Raw genomic sequence first — 20,241 nt, 5'->3', positions numbered from 1 at the left:
TAATCCTCCTCCCATTACCTCCTTTACACCACCTAACATTGATGCTCGAATACCAATGTGTTCCCTTCGCAAGGTCAAGAACTTTACCCAAGGTGATAGCTAATGGGTTCTCCCCTCATTCCCTTCCTAACTTGATATATCCCATGAAGGTTTTCCCACAATCATGCAATGCATGTGCATATCATCATACTTCTTGTTTATGCAAACATGGCGTACTTAAAAAACGAAAAACCTAACGACAGGTTTAAAGTCTAGAACTCACCTGAAACTTCATCATTTCCATAACATATTCCTTCTCTTACACGTCAGAGCTTCCATTCTCCTAGCAACAACTTACAACAAAAAAATATATTTGTTAAACTTACGCTACTTCTTAAAGCTTAAGCTTTCATAACATGCAGAACCCTTAAACTAGTTCTTGAAGCTCCACAGCTTCATTTCATAACTTTTACGCACACAGAAAGGTTAAGAACCTAACCCACTTACTGGTTTCCTACTTTTCCAAATCTATATTCATAAAGTATGCTCTGTGACCTTCCATGGCTACTCTTCCTCGACTTATTGAAAAAGATGATGAATAAGAGAATTTGGACAAGGTCAGGAAGAAAATCACCCCTGGGAGCCATCTCCCAACTATTTATAGCCCTTTTCGCACTATCTCCTATCCTATGAGAGTCGTCCATGGCTAATTATTATGTCTCTCACTAAGAAACCAACTGGTTCCATCCGAACTAAAATAGAATTAGATCTCAACCATGTCCAATTCGATTTCTAGCTTTCTCGTTTCTTCCAATATAAGTCACTAATTTGTGGTCTCTTTCAATTTAGCCCTCCAATTATTTTAAATTTCTAGGTTATTAGAAACACGGGAGTTACATGTTATAATGATCTTCAATGACTCGCATCAGTATGTTCACTTGGTAACACAATAGAGGGATAAGTTATGGGAAATACCAATAACATGTCTTTCCTACTGCACACTCCCGAATTTTGTTAAGAATTATTCTTCCCACATTAATTGACTCTCCGATCAATATACAATACAGAAGAATCAGTTGATTTATCAAAACAATGCAACTTAAAATCACAGGTATAATACTTGTCCTAATGAAATGGTACCATACCTTTGCCTCTTAGATAAGTTATTCCCTTCGGCAATATCGAGTACCTTGTCTCGAGATTGTCCATTTGGCTATATGAATTGTGACTATTCTCATAATATCTTGGATCGTCTCTTCACTGGCATTCGCTACCATGTCTAAATAATCATCATTATCAACATTAGGTAAATTGAATAAAGAATTTATCACTGCTAATGATAAAGATAATTCCTTTCCACACAAAGTGGAGCGTTGTCAACGTCGACGAATTTAAATGGGCATAAAATTCTCTGACAATGTCTTCATCTGGAGAAGATCGAATATCACACAATAACTTCCATCCTCATTTCTCAATACTTTCCTAAATGAGTGTTGGTACATCATACTCACTAGCAAGTTGGAAACCCTTATCCGAGAACATGAGTTTTTTCTTGAATATTCTAATATATCTCACCTTTATACTTGGGTTTCAAAACCAAATCTGGATCTCATCAACTTGAGTATTTGAAATTCTCCTCTTCTGAATCATCTTTGTCCTTGATAAAAATAATTGAGACAAACCACTTTATTACAAAAAAATAAATCCCAATTACCTCAAAGATAGGCAAGGGGAAACAACAAGTTGTTGTCAAAAATTGAAAGATTTAGCCTCCGGTCGCAAAAAGGGGTGCCAAGGGTTGTTATAACTACTGTTGTTGGCACACAAGGGCATGTTGCCATGGTGGTGTGCATGAGGGAGCAACAAGACACGCGGGGGCACTCGACTGGTGATGTGGTGTGGCAAATCACAAAAGGCAAGTTGTTGAGGGATCACAAGGGTGTGTGACTAGTGCATTTGGTGTGGCTGGTACACAGCGTGGCAGGTGTGATGGCTACTAGTAACAGTCGACGGTGGTGCAAGATGTGGCCAGCGTGGATGACGATGGCAGTAGAGAGAGCGACAATAACAGCTGAAAAATAAACAATAACAAAAAAAGAAATAAGAAAGAAATAATAGGAAAGGAAATAATAATAATATCAATAAATAATTTAACCCTAATTTAATTACGTTTTAAGATTAACCTAATTCCTTTTTAATTAGGAGTTTATTATTATCACTATCATTTATTTACCAATTTATTTATTTAAAAATTATTAGATACTAATTTTATTTACAACCTACTCAAAAATAAAATAAAATTTTTTTTATTTTTATTATTATTAAAGATAACAGTTTTTCGACATAAAATTTTCACTGATCGATTAAAGTGAGCAAGGTGTTTTTTCGCTCAACTTTATTGGCCCAATAATGTTTCATCCATTGATCGTTAGACTTAAACTTACCTCCTTTATTGTCTCGTAGCTCGACTACTCCATACAGGAAAACCTGATTAATTGTAAAGGGTCCTGACCATCGAGATTTGAGTTTACCTAGGAAGAATTTCAACCTAGAATTGAATAGGACTTGTTCACCAATTTCAAACACACGAGGTCGGATGTACTTGTTATGCCATCGCTTTAGTTTTTCTTTGAATATCTTGGCATTCTTGTAAGAGAACATTCTCATTTCTTCTAACTCATTGAGTTGTAACATTCGTTTATCTCTAGGGGACTTCAAATCTAGATTGAGTTGTTTAAGGGCCTAATAGGCTTTATGCTCGAGCTCCAATGGCAAATGGCAGGCTTTTCCATATACTAACCTATAGTGAGATATCCCTAAAAGAGTCTTAAATGTTGTTCAGTAAGCCCACAGAGCTTTATCAAGTATTTTGGACCAATCTCTCTGATTTGGACGTACTACTTTCTCAAGTATGCCATTTATTTCTTTATTCACAAATTTAGCTTGGCCATTCATTTGAGGATGCTAAGTTGTAACTACTTTATGTTTCCCATCATACCTGTCCAGCAATCACTTCAATCATTTATTCATAAAATAGGATCCTTCATCACTAATTATAGCTCTTGGAGTCCCGAATATCATGAATATATGTTTCTATAGGAATCACATTACTACATTGGCATCATTAATCAGATATGCCTTGGCCTCCACCCATTTGGATATATAGTCAATGGCTACCAAGATGTACCTGTTACCAAGAAGAAGGAAAATAACCTAGGAAGTCAATACCCAAACATAAATAACTCTAGCTCGACAATGTTGGTCAGTGGCATCTCATTCCTCATAGATACATTTCCAACTCATTAGCATCAATCATAATCTTTCACATAGGCATATGCATCTTTAAACAGAGTCCGCCAAAACAAACTAATTTGCAATACTTTAGCGGTAGTGCGTAATCCTTCAAAATGTCCCCCACTCGAAAATGAATGACAGTGGTACAAAATATCGACTACTTCGTTCTTGGCTACAAACCTTCTGTTCATCTAGTCTACACATTGCTTATACAAATATGGTTCCTCCCAAAAATAATATCTCACATCATGAAGGAATTTCCTCCTTTATTGATATGTCATTTCAGGCAGAATTAAACCACTGGCTAAAAAGTTAACATAGTCAGCAAACCAAGGAATATAATGGACATGACTTACCTCAAAGATGTGTTCGTCTGGAAAGTGCTTGTTAATAGGAACAGATGAATGAGTGTTTTCTTGTTCCAATATAGACAGATGATCTGCCACTTGGTTCTTTACCTCTTTCCTATCCTAAATCACCATATCGAATTCTTGGAGTAACAAAACCCATCGAATCAATCTTGGTTTTACATCCATTTTTTTAAAGTGGATATTTAATGATCCCGTGATTAGTATAAATTGTCACCTTAATACCTACAAGATATGAACAAAATTTGCAAAGGTGAATTCAACAAGTAATTCTTTTTATGTTTCCATATAGTCTAATAATGCTCCCATCAAGTTTTGACTCGCATAGTAGATGGGATGGAAAATCTTATTCCTCAGTTGTCCCAATACAGCTCCTATCGCATAGTCACTTGTGTCGCACATCAGCTTGAATGGAGAACTCCAATCTGGTGTAACGATGATTGGTGTTGAAATTAATCGTTTCTTCAAATCCTCAAAATCTCTTAAACAATCATCATTAAATTTAAGCACTGAGTCTTTCTCCAGCAATTTACAAATTCGCTTAGAGATTTTAGGGAAATCTTTAATGAACCTCTAGTAAAACCCAACATGTCCCAGAAAACTTCTAATTCCCTTTACAAAAACTAGTGGTAGGAGTTTCTAAATAACATTTATCTTCACCTTATTGACTTCTATTCCTTGTCTCGTGATTCTATGACCCAAAATAATGCCTTCTCTTACCATGAAATGGCATTTCTCCTAGTTGAGAATGAGGTTCGTCTCTTTACATCGTCTAAGTACTTTGGCCAATTATCTCAACAATCATCATAAAAGTCTCCAAACATAGAAAATTCATCCATAAACACTTTCAAGAATTTTTCACCATGTTAGTGAATATAGCCATCAAACATCACTAAAAAGTTGTAGGTGTGTTACACAAACCAAAAAGCGTATGCATGAAAGAAAACATATTGTATCGACATGTGAAGGTTGTCTTATGTTGATTTTCTGGGGCTACAATGATCTGATTATATCCCGAATATCCGTCTAAGAAATACTAATAATCGTGCCCTACAAGTCTATTTAACATTTTATCCAAAAATGGAAACGAAAAATGATCCTTTCAAGTTGCCTTATTTAAATTTCGGTAATCAATACAAATCCTCCAACTTGTAATCGCCCTAGTTGGAATTAGTTCAGTATTCTTATTCTTTACAACTGTAATGCCTCCCTTCTTCAGTACACATTGGACTGGACTTAATTAAGAGCTATTTCAGATGGGGTAAATGATTCCCACATCTAACCATTTGATAATATCCTTCGTAATCACCTCTTTCATAATTGGGTTTAGCCTTCTCTGACCATCAATAGTGCCTCTCTCACCACCTTCTAATATGACCTTGTGTATGCACGAGTATGGGCCTATACCTTGAATATCAACTATCATCAAACCGATTACCTTCTTGAATTTCTTCAAAAGATTAATCAAATATTCTTCCTGACTCTCGGTTAATTCGACTAAAATGATCACATGTAAAGTTGAAGAGTTACCCAAAAAACATATTTAAGGTGAGACGGAAGTACCTTTAACTCCAGCTTGGATGGTTCTTTAATTGAAGCTTTCAATTGCTTATACTCATGAGGTTCCAAATCTAATGGTTCAAAATGGGCTTGTGACATGAATCCCTTCAATTCGACTTCCAATTCAGCCTAATTTCCATCATCTTTATCGTCACTTAGCATCTCTAGTGCTAAGAGTTGTTCCAACAAATCATGTAACAGCCCGAATTTGGGGCTAGTCGGAATAGTGGTTTCGGGACCACAAATTTGACGAGAAAAAAATTATTTTCATTATATTTTTATGGTCTACAATTTCACAAAATGATTTCATGAAAATTTCGTTCAAAAATTTTGACGTTTGGGCACTCAATTTAGTCAGAAAGACTAAATTGTAAAAAGTGCAAAAGTTGAGTTCTATATGTTAGAGGTGTCCAATTGTTATGAAATTTTAAATTGGAGGTCTTTATATGGTAATTAGACCATTGGTTAAGTTGGTGGACAAAAATGGGTATGGTTAGGCATATTTCCAAAGTTTTTCATTAAGGGAATTTTGGTCATTTAGTTATTAAAATGAATTAAAAACAAAATTAAAAGCCAATTTTTGTCCATCTTCAACCCCTAGGCTGAAATTTTCATGGAGAAATCATGGCTAGGGTTTTTCAAGCTTCCAACCTCGATTGTAAGCACGTTTTATCCCTGTTTTTAATGATTTTTACGTTTTTGAAATTCTCGTAACAAGATTTACCTATTTTTACCATTGTTTTGAACTAGGGTTTGTGTTTAAAAATTTACCCATGAATGATATACATGTATTTTGATGTTTTATGGAAGAATATGAATGTTTGGAGTGTGATAAACGATTTGTACTAAGTAATTTTCGATGAAAATGCCTAAAAGGATTAATTTGTAAAAGTTATAAAATATGTCACAACTGTGTGAATAAGTGAGTATTGTGGACTGTTATAGTTATGAAAATGGTTCAACTAGGCCTAAAATGTAAGGAAATTGAATAAAAATTATTTTACGAGCCTAGGGCCAAAATCGTACTTTTGTGAAAATTTAGGGGTAAAAAGTAATTTTTCCAAAGTATGATTTTTGTACTGGAATGAATAGTGTGAAGGTTATATAAGTTAAATGTATTGTTATAAATCAAGAAAGACGAGAAATTGAAATTGATCGATAAAAAGAAAAGTGAGAAAAAGTGAAAAATTCCCTAATGAACCTTTGGAATAAAAAGGGATACGAATGAAGTGACAGAAATGATCACATGTGTGGCACGGATTGTGTGTAGGCCACTATGTAAAAGTGAAAGTGATGGTCACGTGTTTAGTACTATGTGTAGGCTACTACGTGTACCGGAATGATAGGTCGCATGTGTAGTACTATGTACAGGCTACTATGCGTACCGGATAATTTCAATCACGTGTGTAGTACTATGTGCAGGCTACTACGTGTATCGGATGGTAATGGTCACATGTGTAGTACTATGTACAGGCTACGATGTGAACCGAACATCATTGATTAGTAAGGTGGTTGCTGATTCCACCGGACATCATTGATTAATAAGATGGTTGCTATGTGCTGAATCCACCAAGTATCTGTTATTAGTACAAAGTGTTCATCGGGAAATTGACTAAGTGTAATTGAATAATGAATATAGGTGCGGAATTGAATTGACTATCGACTTAGAAATGGAAAAGTGAATTTTGAATTGAATTGTGATTGAAAGTGAAAAAGTGAAATTATGAAAGAGTACATTTAGCAATAAAATAGTTTAGATAGCAACAGTTGTGTGACTTTGAAAAATCACCAAAAATGGTGGAGATTGAATTATAGGCTGAATAATATATGAAATTGAATCTGAATGAGTCTATTTTCACATAAAAGAAACAGAGCAAGCAAAAGAGTTATATATTTTTATATATTTGAAGTTTAGTTAGACAGAGTCAGAATGAGTTCGGAATCCCCTGTTCTGACTTTGGAAAATTGTCAAAAATTGTACAAAAATAATTACGGGATAAAGTTTATATTTTTAAGATCCTCAAAAAATCTACTTTCAAGAGAAATAAACATAAACAATATCTGAATTCTGTACAATGAGATAATTAATTTTTAGTGAGGAGAGGTCAGAATTGTCAAGCAGTGAAACAGGGGAAACTTTAAAGAATAAACTGTACTATTTGGCTAAACCATAAATTTTATGGTAAGAAGATATGTGAATCTAGTTTTGGGGAAAATTAACGGTTCTTAATTTGGAGCTTTGTAGCTCCAGGTAAAAATAATTTAGTGACTCTGACTCGGAGAGACAATTTTAAGTATACATGTAAGTGAATATTGAAACTATAGAAAATGTTATTTCTAAGAGTGTTATGCACATTAAGGATGTGGAATGGAGAGGAGGAGGAGGAAAATTGGAAGAACATATGAATTATTTGTGTATAATTGGCCATATGCTTGATTATAATCGATAAACGATTGAAAAAAAATGGTGTTTATAATTGTGCATTATTAGTTATGGTTAAAGTTCATGTGAGAAAATAAAGTTTCATAGTATGTGTATGTGGTATACTTGTATATGATTTGGTATGTAGCAATTTCAGAAATGGTTTATGAATTAACTCATGTTGATAAGTTTGATACATAAATAAATGTGGTGCTTATCCATGCTTATAATGCTTATACTATATGTTTATTTGGCTAGCATGTTTGGTGTGTATGCTTAGGCTTTGGCCAAGTTGTGGCTGGATTACGTCACATTAAATTTATAAAATTATGCATTGAGATGGTAAATGCCTAGATGGAAATATGCTTGTGGTCATAAAAGGTTGGTAAGGTTTAAAGTTTGTAATCTTTATTAAAATGGTTTATCATGTGGTTAGTCTTTAAAAAGAACTAGCTTGCGACTATGGTTGAGTGTAATGCTTATATCTTGTGTGATATGCATAGGAAACGAGAGTGGAAAGGAAATGAAATACTAAGTTCATCCTAGAAGTGTAAAATGACGCAAAAAGGGGACGTTAAGTTAAATGATAAATATGTATTAGTATTGAACTTAATGAAATTGAACTGTACGTGAATTAAATGGAAATTGCAAATGATATGATTTGAATTAAATGAATTATTGTGGTATTGAAATGTATTTTGGATTGAGAAATTGAATCGAATCGTGAACATGAGAATCATGAATTAAATTAAATGGAAATGAAGTATTGAATTGCATGAGTATGTATTGGGTCTCAGAAGCCCTATTTGTTACAAATATAGTATTTTGAAGTTATAACGTGAAGATTTATAAAAGCATGTTAAAAATTTAAAGACTTTAAATTTGAATGAAATTTTATAACTCAATTTATCATGTTTATAAGTGTATGTGTTCTGGTAATGCCTCGTACCCTATTCCGGTGTCGAATACGGGTAAGGGGTGTCACAAATCATCCATAAGAACTAACGATTTTGTCTTATCCATAGCATAACATTCTTCTCTTGCATCAGGGTCTCTCATAACTTTGAAAACATTAAAGGTTACCTGATGATCTTAGACTCACATGGTAAATTCTCCCTTCTAAACATTGATTAATGTTCTTCTAGTTTCTAAGAAAGGTCTTCCCAAGACGGCAGGGACTTCTTTATCTGCTTCAAAATCTAAAATAAGAATGTCAGCAGGAAAAACAAATTTATCAACAAGTACTAGAATGTTTTCAATATTTCCTTCAGGGCGTGCTATCGATCTATTTGCTAATTGAAGTGTTACTGTTGTTGGTCTGGCTTCACCGATTACCAATTGTCTAAACACTAACATAGACATTAAATTTATGCTTGCTCCCAAATCGCACATCCATACCACAATACAAATCACCAATGTTACACGGTATGGAAAAGCTTTTAGGATTTTTCATCTTTGGTGACAATTTCTTTTGAAAGAATGCACTACACTCCTTGGTTAGAGCCACCACTGTCTCAAACTCTCCCAAACTTCTCTTCTTAGAAAGGATATATTTCATAAACTTTACATAATTTGGCATTTATTCCAAAGCCTCTACCAACATAATATTAATATGCAACTGCTTAAGTACATCTAAGAATTTCTTAAATTGTACCTCTTGTTGTTGCTTTTGGAATCTTTACAGGTAAGGAGGTTATGGAGTTTTAACCTTAATTAGGCAGCTTTTCAAAGGTAGTGTTGGTTCTGCATTCACCGTGGTTGTTGATTCTTCAGGACTACTCTATTGTGGTCGTGCTTCAGTAGGGGTCACAAGAACAATATTCTGCACTATGAGAGTTCCAACTTTTGGTTGAACTTACTTCCGATTTTGGAAAACAATAGGCTCACCTTTGGCTTCAACAACTTTTGGTTCCAACACCTTTCCACTCCTCAAAGTGACAATTTTACAATACTCTTTGTCTATACTTTTGGGGTTCTTCGTATCACTAGACAAAGCACCCTAAAGTTTGTTTCTTAGCTCGTTGGCTAATTGTCTCATTTGGTTCTCTAGATTCCTTAGAGTAGCATCATTCTTAGCCATATATGTTTCCAATAAGTGCTCCAAATTACTTGAAGACTCGGCTAGCTGAGGTTTCTACTTTTGTTGAGAAAAACCTGACATATGATTTGAACGTGAAGGCATATAGGAATTACTGTTGGAACGCCGGCACCCCTACGACACAACGGAAAAATAAAACATTCGGTGATCCTAACCATGGATCCATGTGAGAGGAACGAATCGGGTTGAAATAAAGGTTTCGAAATTACTAAATCTTTATTCTGAGTAGACAGCAACGCCTCAGCAAGAAGTAATCTGATCTACTATCGAACCAAGCTGTAATCTATCGTGACTCCGGCCTCTATGTAATCCACCCAGTTGATAATGAAAGGAAGGAATCCCCAAAACTATTTTGGAAAAAAACTTTACTTTGACGACTGCTAGACCCCAAGCAAAGAAAAAATGGGATTTTTATATCTATTTTTAGGGTTTCTAGAAATTAAATAAATATAACTATGTTTTAAACCTAAAATTATAATTACATTAATTATAATAATGATTTCGGTAACCTATATATTTATTTGAATTTATATACTAACCAAATTCATGTTCTCATTATCCGTACAAGAACCTTGTACATAATGTGTTTGATATTTGATTATCCAAGCGACAACCAAACACAATACCAACTATATTTTATTTCGTTCATTTCAACTATAGGGTGTGACCCTGTAGGTTCTTGTAACGTTAGCAGTAATACTAGAACGATTCCAATGTTAAAACAATGAGTGGCACCTAACAATGCATCATTGCTACCTAAGTCACAAGAAATCATGATTCGACATAACCTTTTTATGATTAACCTTTCATGCAATAATCCTTAAGTCCTTTATCTCTGGATTGGACACAAGTCATGGAATAGTCACACTTGCATAGTCCATTCCATGTTCCTTGATATCTTAAGTAGACTATGATATACAAATAAGTATGACATCTCATATCAGCTCATTTGAGCATGACCATGCATTTCTAGTCTCACTCAATCAAGTGGCCTAAGATATTACTCCCATTATGTAGGGGGGACTTATCTTATATCGATCAACCATATCCCTCTACATAGATCGTGGTATATCTAACATCAGCCTTTATAGAACAACCAGTTGCGGTGTACGTTTAACTGTATCAAAATATACAACTCACGATGTTGGGATTATGATGATCTCAAGTCTAAGGATCATATACATATTAATCACTATGAATAATGTGGTAACAATTACATAATAATCCAAGAAACATACTTATAATGAGTCAGTCCAATATGTTGTTCTCTAACACACATATTCATGCATCGATTTTGACATTCCATATCAAGGACAACTCTTTATCATCAATCAACTACATGTTAGTCTTAATGCATTATTGTTGTCCTATCCAACAATAATACTTGACTCACACGGCTGAAATTCACACCCGTGTCTCAGGCCGTGTAATAATTGAAATAGGGACACACAACCATGTCCCAGACCGTGTTCGTACCCATGTAACTCTCTGACTTGGGTCACACGGCCAAGCCACACGCCCGTGTGCCAGGCCATGTGCTAGGCCGTGTAACTGCCTGACTTGAATGCCTTTAAAACCTACAAGGGACACACGATTGTGTCGCATGGCCGTGTGTCACACACGACTAAGACACACGCCCGTGTCTTAAGCCGTGTAGACATGAAATTGGCCAAAATCAAGTCATTTCCATCGCCAAGCCACATGTATACCTACAAGCAATTTACCCCCATGACCAAGGCATAAAAAACTTACCAAAACATGCTTAAATTGACCAATTCAAATGAATAAATTCATTCAACCAATATGCCATATAAGGCACCTCAATCACAATCAAACAAACTTATCTAAACATATGCATTACCACATATAAAACGTAGACAACTAATTCAATATCATCCTAAAGCATACCACAATTGAGACCACAAGTAACTCAACATAACATACCATTTTTTTGTCCTAAAAACAACCAATCAATGTGCCCTTTATAAACACCACAATTATATCCAACACCAACAACTAAAACATGTAAACATTGATCCATTTCTGGCTTAGCATTTAATTCACTTACAAACCAAAACAAATCACAAGTTTTTAATTTCATACCATTCTAATTGTACCAAAAAGATACTTATTTACAATCTTAATAAAGTACCTAACAACTTAGTTCAGTATATTGTCATATTGTAGCAAAACAAACTATATAGCCACATATAGATGGCACTACCCTAAAGGACACAAGAACTACCAACATCGATGGATAGTATGAGCCGAAGATTCGATCTGTCCAAAAGTCAGCAACAACGATCTACAAAACAATCCACAAAAATGAATAATCTTATATAGCTTAGTAAGAACATAACATATCATTAAACTTAACAACAATTGGAATACAACTCTTATTTTACTTTATTCAAAGTTACCGGAGTGTAAACAGGGGCACATAGGTGCAATTCAAGGGTACCGAAGTACAAACAGGGGCACATATGTGCAATTTAGAGGTATCAAAGTACAAACAGGGGCACATATGTGCAATTCAGGGGTATCGAAGTACAAACAATGGCATGTATGTGCAATTCAAGGGTACCAAAGTACAAACAGGGGCACGTATGTGCAATTCAGTGAATAATTAAGTATAAGCAATTAATTACAGAACTATATTGTAAACATATAGGTAGAAATTCAATTATGTACAAAAATACTATGAACTTACCTTGACAGCTAGAGTGTAAAAGTACAATCGAACTAATCCGTGATTTTCGCCTTTCCTCGGTTTAGATCCGGTTGAGATTTATCTTGATCTAAATAAATAATTATATTCAATTAAGTGTTTCAATCAATCTCAAACATTCAATTAAATCCATAATTCATATTTCTACATAATTACAAATTTACCCCTAAAATTTTAACCTTTTTACAATTTAGTCCTTAAACTCGTAAATTGAAATCTAAGCATTTTCATCCCTAACTCATGCTAGCTGAATTTATTATGAACCCATATCAACTAATACAAATCATCATTTCACAATTCAACCATGATATTTTACTACTTTTACAAATAAATCCCTAAATGACATTTTCATCAAAAATCACTTTACAAAACTTGTTTATTCATCAACAAAGACTCATAATCTTTCATTAAACATCAAGAATAATGCAACCATGTTCATGAAAAACCCTAATCCTTTAACAGCTTTGCAAATTAGTCCCTGGGCTAGCTAGATTAAGCTACAACGATTCCGAAAACATAAAAATCATTAAAAATGGGACAAATTTCACTTGCATGCAAGCTAGCAAAGTGAGCAAACCATGAAACCCTAGCTATGGATTTTCTCCCTTTAAAATTTCGGTGGTTGAACACTTAGGAAGATGATGCTTTTGTTTATTTTATTTTAACTTTAACTATTTTATTAATTTACTAACTTAACATTCATTTAACATCAAAATTTCATTAATACTAAGCCATATACATCTACTAAATTCATTAATGGTTTAATTACCATCTAATTCCTTTCACATTAAAGTTTCATAGCCATTTGATACCTTTAACTACTAGAACTCTACTTTTTCACCTTTTACGATTTAGTCCTTTTTACATAATTAAGCATGCAAACGTTAAAATTTCTTAACGAAAATTTTAAATGACTTTACTAATATCTCACTAATATTAAAATAATAATAAAATAAATATTTACTCGTAAAATTTGTGGTCCCAAAGCCACTGTTCTGATTTCACTAAAAATGGGCTGTTACAACATTTCGCAGAAAAAAAATCACAACAGAAATATTAAACACTATATTTAATAAAACATAACATGAATAGACTAGATCAAGTATTTCACTAAAAAAGATTTTATTGATAATTATAAAAAGAATATCTCAAAAGGATCGTGGCAATATGAAAATTCATTAAATCTATTTTTAATTAAGGCATAGGCCTCTCTCGAAGTGCTATTATGCCCCTAAGTTATTTCACATATGTCTATGTCAAAAATAACCTAGAAATCACCCTTTCGGGCATTTTATATAGTTTATGCATACAACAATCATCTTTCGATGTCGACTTCATTTAGGTCTTTTGTCTATTAAGTATTACCTCTTCTTAGATTAAATAGTTAATTCATTAACCTGCAAATGTTCGCATTAAATTTACAAGTATTAATATGAATGAAACAAAATCATTTGCACAAAACATTCACAATAAAAAACCAATTAACTCAAATCATGATTCATACTAATTCTAAATAAATAAAATTAAGTTATATAATATTAAACTGAAAACATGATGATGAGATGCAGACATGTCTTTCAACACAGAAAACAATAATTTACAATAAAGAGAAAGGGAGGAAGAGTAGTCGAGGGGAGTTTTCCACGACCATTTCACTATAAGAAGAGAAAACAGTTGCATTGCATGGGGTTATCTGCGACTAATCCTTGCGGCTTCCCAGAGTGGCTCTCCTCCTTGTCTTTATGTTAAATCACCAGTACGCTCTCAAGTTACTCTCTCTGACTGCTCTCATTTTCGGCAAGTGAATTGTCTTATTTTGTGGCAAGCAAAAAGTTTAGCAAGCCATAAGGAAACAATAATACTCCATGCTTTTCTCTCTAAAAATTGATATGGAAACTAGGTGTATTGATGAATAAAATGGAAGCCTCTTTTTATAGCCTTTGAGGCCCACGTCCCTTGCTGTTTTTAACAAGAGAATCCTTGATTCTCTCCATCTATGTCGTCCCTTGATATGTGGATGAGTAGGTGGTGACTTGTTAATTTTAGCAAGGAAGTTGGCTTGTTTTTTTCCTTGTATGACCAACCTTTAAATTGTAAAAGGGAATGGTTTTGACTGCTATTTTTAGTAGGGAAGTGGACGGTTTTGAGGCTTGATCTAAGGAAAAAATTGTTGGTTTTATTTGATGGAGAATAGGGTCAAATTTGTTATTTTTGGGAGATGAATGGCCGGTTGTGGACTGCTAATTTCAGCAGTGAATGTTGCATTTTTATTTCATGGAAAAGTGGGTAAAAGGAATGGTTTTGGGCCCCCGATTAAACAATATTGGGCCTCCATATAATTGAGTTTGAAATGAAGTCGTTTTGAAGCCCATGTGACTGCATCTGGATCTTCCAGTCTGTACTTTTTTTAACCCAAATAGAACCAAAATTTGTCATCCCTTAGCCCAATTATTACCAAAAAATAATAAAAATAAAATAACATGCATTTAACATAAATTTCACTAAATTAACACATTCTCATAGAAATTATAAAATATCACAAAATTAAGTGTAAAACCACAGAAAGTGTTATTTATTTACTCAGAATTTGCATAAATTGTACCTAAAAGAGTGTTGAAAAATCTATATATTTTAGAGTTTACAGTAATAAAAGAAGAAAACATCTTTTTAAAAACTACTGTCAACAATGCAAACTTAGTAATAAAAGCAAACAAAAAGTATGAGTAGGGATGAGCAAAATTCAATTCGACTCGAAAAGTTGAAAAAAAAATCGAATTAACTCAAATTTTTTTCGAATTTCTAGTTCAAATCAAGTTGAATTTTCAAATTCAAATAACTAAAATAATTCGAATAAATCAAATATCAAACCCTTTTACTTCCCTTCACCCCAACTCCCGTAACACATTTACTTTCCCCAAAATAATTTACTTCCTCCCAAACCCCAAAACCTCTTTCCTTTTACTTTCCCCCCAATCTTTTACTTCCTCTTAAAAAATTTTACTTTCCCCAAATCTCCAAAACTTTTTTCCTTTTACTTTTTCTCCAAAACTTTTATTTCCCCCAACCCTCCCCCCCCCCAATTTTTTTCATTGTGCTTTCCCCCAAAACTCCAAAAAACTTTTTTTTTCGAATTTATGTCTACTATTTATATTATTAAATTAAATTTCATATTTTGTACTATTTATATTATTAAATTATTTAATCATGTTAAATCTTTATCAATTTCTGTTAAAATTTAATTATTAATGATGCAATAAAATATTTGTGTTAAAATTATCTCTTTGTATCAATTTCATATTTTATCTTTAAAATAACTTTTATTAAAAATCACATTTTTACATTTATATATATATTTTAATTTCAAAATACATTGTGACAATAATTAGAAAAATAATTGAAGCAACTAAGCAAGTAAAAAGCTAAACGTATATAAAATATTAATAAATAAATTATGATTAGCAAACTTAATTACAAAGAGTGGGAGTGACTACAAGATCCAAAATTGTTTTCTTTTAATTTAATTCAAACAAATATATTCAATTCAATTATATTTGAATTTCATCTCACTCAACTTAATTTGAAAAAATTTTAAATCGAATTAAAATAATAAAATATAATTCATCATTTCGATTAACTCATTCGATTCGACTCAAGTATGAGCCATAACGTTGAGACAAATATTGGGTAAAAAATAAATTAAAGCAATCAACTACTCACTTTATTGAAGTAAACTTCCGGAAATAATTGGAGCAATGGGCAGCAATTATTTGGACAACCGGTGATTGAAGCGCAGCGAAAGCAAATTGAAATCAGAAATCAAAACACACAACCAAACTTCATAGCTTAGGATTATTAGCTTTTGGGCCCTTGGGCCAATAACAGCACAGAACCTTCTTAATTCTTCCCTTATTCAAATTAGTCCTTAAACTATTAAAACTTTCTAATTTCACTTTCTTTCAAGTCAATCTTTGACCTAGATTAGTACCCAATAAATATTAAAATTCCAAAAATAATTACTAACTAAAAGGATAAAATTTTCGTATTAAATTCGCTTTACAATTATTTATTCGATAAATCTCACCGTATTTATAATTAAATTTTACTGAAACCTAACACTAAAAATTTTGAGACGTTACATATAACACCAAAATTTTTAAGCAAATACCAAAATTTCTAAAATATCTCATTATATATTTTGATATTCCAAAATTCATAACTAATACAAAATTTTTAACTAAATACCATGTCAGATAATACCAAAATATCCAACAAGATATTTTTAGAAATTTTAGTATTTGCTAAAAGTTTTGATATTACATTGGACTCTTTTACTATAGTTTACCCAAGAGTACATTTACTTTATTTACTGAAAAGTCATTACAAATTTTGTTTTATATGAAACTTAAGAGAAGCACTCCTGATAAGCATATCCTAAAATATTCAACCATCTTTTAACTTGATAAATAATTGTGATTTGAAATAGGGTCAACATCCAATCAAATTTAGTTTAACTCTATTTTAAATTCAACGGAATCAAGTGAAACAATGTTAAGTTAAATAAGTTAATAAGTTCTATTTTATCATTTCAATTGGATTTGAAAAATTTTCAAATCCAAATCGAGTAGATTCGTCGAGTCAAATAAATTTGTTTAAGTTAAATTAAAAAGCATAAATCGATCATATTAAAATTTCGTTAACAATATGACTAAATTTCAAGCTAACAAACATAAATACCATGTATATTTGAAAACTCTTTAAAAACAAAATAAGAGAAAACAAGATAATTATTTAGTATGATAAACTTGATTTGATAATTAATTGTTTAAGGCTTTAAATTTATTATTTTGTTTATTTTAAATTATAATTTAGCATTTTATATATCTTTAAAGATTTTTAGTAATTTTAATATTTTAAATTTTTGAATATATATTTATAAAATTTTAGAAAAATATTTTATAAATATTTTAAATTTTGAAAATTATTTTAAATTTCTTGTAATATCTTTTAAGGGAATAATTTGTTTTCAAAATTATTAGTGACTTAAAAGTATTAAATCAATTTATTATTTGAATTAAATCGAGTTATAAAATTTAATTCAACAAAAATTTGGATTCTTATTCAAGTTTATTCAATACAATAAAAAATTTCAAAAAATTAATTTAATTAATTTAAAATTTAAAATTTAAAATTTATTAATTTTTTAAATCGAATTCAGTTTTAACGTGAAACTCAAATTTCTTGCTTGAAGTCTTTTTTTTTAAGGTAATTTCTTGTTCAAGTTGATGGTGATGTTGATGAAGGACCATCTGTTCTTGATGTAGAACCAAGATGCAATCTCTCATTGACAATTGTACAAAACACCACCGCATAATTCACACTGAACCTTTTTATAGCTCCGTTTCGAATATGCTTTTCTCTCCTCCGTACAATTTCCCACAACTTCGTCGTTGCAAAAATAATAAAGAAGATGGATCCAAAACTATAACTTTTAATCTAAAATTACATTACAGTCCCTCGACAGTCCGCTCTTATCTCTATCCTGTTTCCTAACTCTAGATAGCGTTTGACATTACATGTGATCGACAAGTCGCACAACTTTAGGGACAGTACTGTAATTTTCCGTGAAGATGATTTCATTTCAGCCAGGTGTGAACCAAAAACCCTTTTTCTTTGTCAAACGTCAAATCATTTCTTAATTGCTTACTCATTATTAATATATAATCTGTACATTTGACTTTGGAAGGATAACATTTTCGAAAATAAATATGTTACTTATTACATTTAATTTTAAAATGAGATTTTTTAGCATTGTGGATTTTGAACATTTATCTCAATATGCACACAGTCTCATTAGGTATATTTGTTATGAATTAATTTTGTCCAATTCTTTTTAATTATTTATTTGGTCATAATTCGATATGTTTACCGTTATAACAGTAATTTCAAAAATCAACGCATTAACCATTTATTATTGTTTTATTTATATGTTATTAATAGTCCTTTCACAATAATTAAAATCATAAATAAGGCCAACACCAATTCTTACTTCAAAGTAATTATCAAATAAGCCAGTTATACCTATAATCACCAATTAAATATAATTTTTATTAATTAAATATATTTAATAATTTTTGATTTAGTGAGAAGAGTATAAAAATTAAGGTTAATCCTAAAACAATTTCGTACCCACTTTCAGTTATAAAAGAATAATTAAATATATGTGAATTCAGTAATATTAAATTTGTAATAGAATTAATTAAAATTTTAATTTACATCAATTTCATCTTTTAGTGCTTTTATTTTTCTTTTTGTTAATGTAATTCACCACAGTACCTTCAGAAACTAATAATAATATAGGATAATAACGTATTTCACCTTTTAATTTTATAAATTTTTTTACCTTTTATTTAACTTTTCAGTTCTTTTAGATTTTAATTTTATTGTCAAATCATTTCCAATACATGAAAAAATTAAATTCGATTAACTTTGTTGAAAATTAAATTCGGTTAATTTTATTGATTTGACATTAATGATGGTCTATTTTCATATCATTAATTAATTAATTTTTTAATTAAAAAAATTAAGAAATATATTTTTATAATTGTTTGTTTTTAATAAATTTTATAAATTTTAAATTTTAAAAATTAATTAATACGTTAATCCACGTGTGTCCTCAAAGAAAATTGAAAGGTTCTAAAAAATTCAGGTACCTTCCTAAAGAAATTGCATATTTATACGACACTCTATGGAAATTTCTCTAATGCGAGAGCCTCAAAACGTTAAACCCAATGGCGATCCCAACTCAGTTAGTCCTCTCCTTTCTTTTTCCCCTGTCGTTTTTTCAGTAAGTAGCCCTCAACATCGCCCATAATCTCCTCTCTATCTCCAACTCTAACCTCTCGATCTTTCTCTTTTTTCTTGCTTGTAGGACGGTGAAGATTGCGTTTACTCGGTCTACATAAGGACGGGATCCATCATCAAAGGCGGAACCGACTCCATCATCGGCCTACGGCTCTACGATGCCAATGGCTACTCAGTGGAGATCAGCAACATCGAAGCATGGGGTGGGTTAATGGGGCCAGGATACAACTATTTCGAGAGGGGTAATTTGGACATTTTCTCAGGTAGGGGACGTTGCTTGGATGCCCCTCTTTGTGCCATGAACTTGACCTCCGATGGTTCGGGTGAGCACCATGGATGGTACTGTAACTATGTGGAAGTTACCATGACTGGCGTCCATAAACCTTGTAGCCAGCAGCAGTTCACGGTGGAGCAGTGGTTGGCGCTCGATGCCCCACCTTACGATCTCACCGCCATCAGAAACTATTGTCCCTCGGAGGTTCCCGATGATCGTCGTCATCGGAAGTCTAGCTCTAGCATGTGATGCGTTTTAGTTAGTATAATAATAATTATCATGGTGATAATGAGGGGTAGGTGGGGATGCTTATGAACTCATGGTTTGCAGCGGCCCTTTGGTCATTAGTGTTCGCCTCTTTTTGTTCGATAACGTTTGTCGTGTAATGTGACAATTATGGATTAAATATATTATGTTTTCACTATAAATATTAACTATAAACATTATTACATAAAAGTATTAACTAGTTTTTTTATGATTCTTAATTATAATGTAATATATTTATTTTTTTAAAATTTAAAAATCATTTGTAATGTTTTAATAATAACGCAAATTACTAATAATTTATTTCAATAATAAAACATAATATGTTATGTTTATTTCAATAATAATAAATAATTTATTAATATTTTTAAAATAGTTAGCACAAGTGTACAT

General features: G+C 32.1%; 1 protein-coding gene across 2 annotated transcripts; it reads left to right on the top strand.

Moving 5' to 3' along the window:
- The first annotated feature begins 19,135 nt into the window (after positions 1–19,135).
- Positions 19,136–20,012, top strand: LOC105763699 (PLAT domain-containing protein 3). 2 transcript variants are annotated; one of them, XM_012582014.2, is made up of 2 exons: positions 19,136–19,254; positions 19,378–20,012. In XM_012582014.2, the coding sequence occupies exons 1-2, from the start codon at positions 19,195–19,197 to the stop codon at positions 19,831–19,833; spliced, it is 516 nt and encodes a 171-aa protein (XP_012437468.1). In that variant the 5' UTR covers positions 19,136–19,194; the 3' UTR covers positions 19,834–20,012. The 2 variants fall into 2 exon arrangements, with proteins under 2 accessions (XP_012437468.1, XP_012437467.1); XM_012582013.2 differs by having other exon boundaries at positions 19,145–19,293.
- Positions 20,013–20,241: the final 229 nt, after the last annotated feature.

The sequence above is a fragment of the Gossypium raimondii genome, chromosome 12 (assembly GCF_025698545.1).
Source record: "Gossypium raimondii isolate GPD5lz chromosome 12, ASM2569854v1, whole genome shotgun sequence".
In the NCBI taxonomy this organism is placed as follows: Eukaryota; Viridiplantae; Streptophyta; class Magnoliopsida; order Malvales; family Malvaceae; genus Gossypium; species Gossypium raimondii.
Note: the sequence above shows the minus strand (reverse complement) of the source record. Positions and strands in the feature narration are given on the sequence as shown.

Bases quoted from the DNA above. Each gene is read 5' to 3' on its own strand.
- LOC105763699 (XM_012582013.2), top strand. From the start codon at position 19,195: ATGGAAATTTCTCTAATGCGAGAGCCTCAAAACGTTAAACCCAATGGC. The intron at 19,294-19,377 runs GTAAGTAGCCCT...TCTTGCTTGTAG, and splicing joins TTTCCCCTGTCGTTTTTTCA to GACGGTGAAGATTGCGTTTA.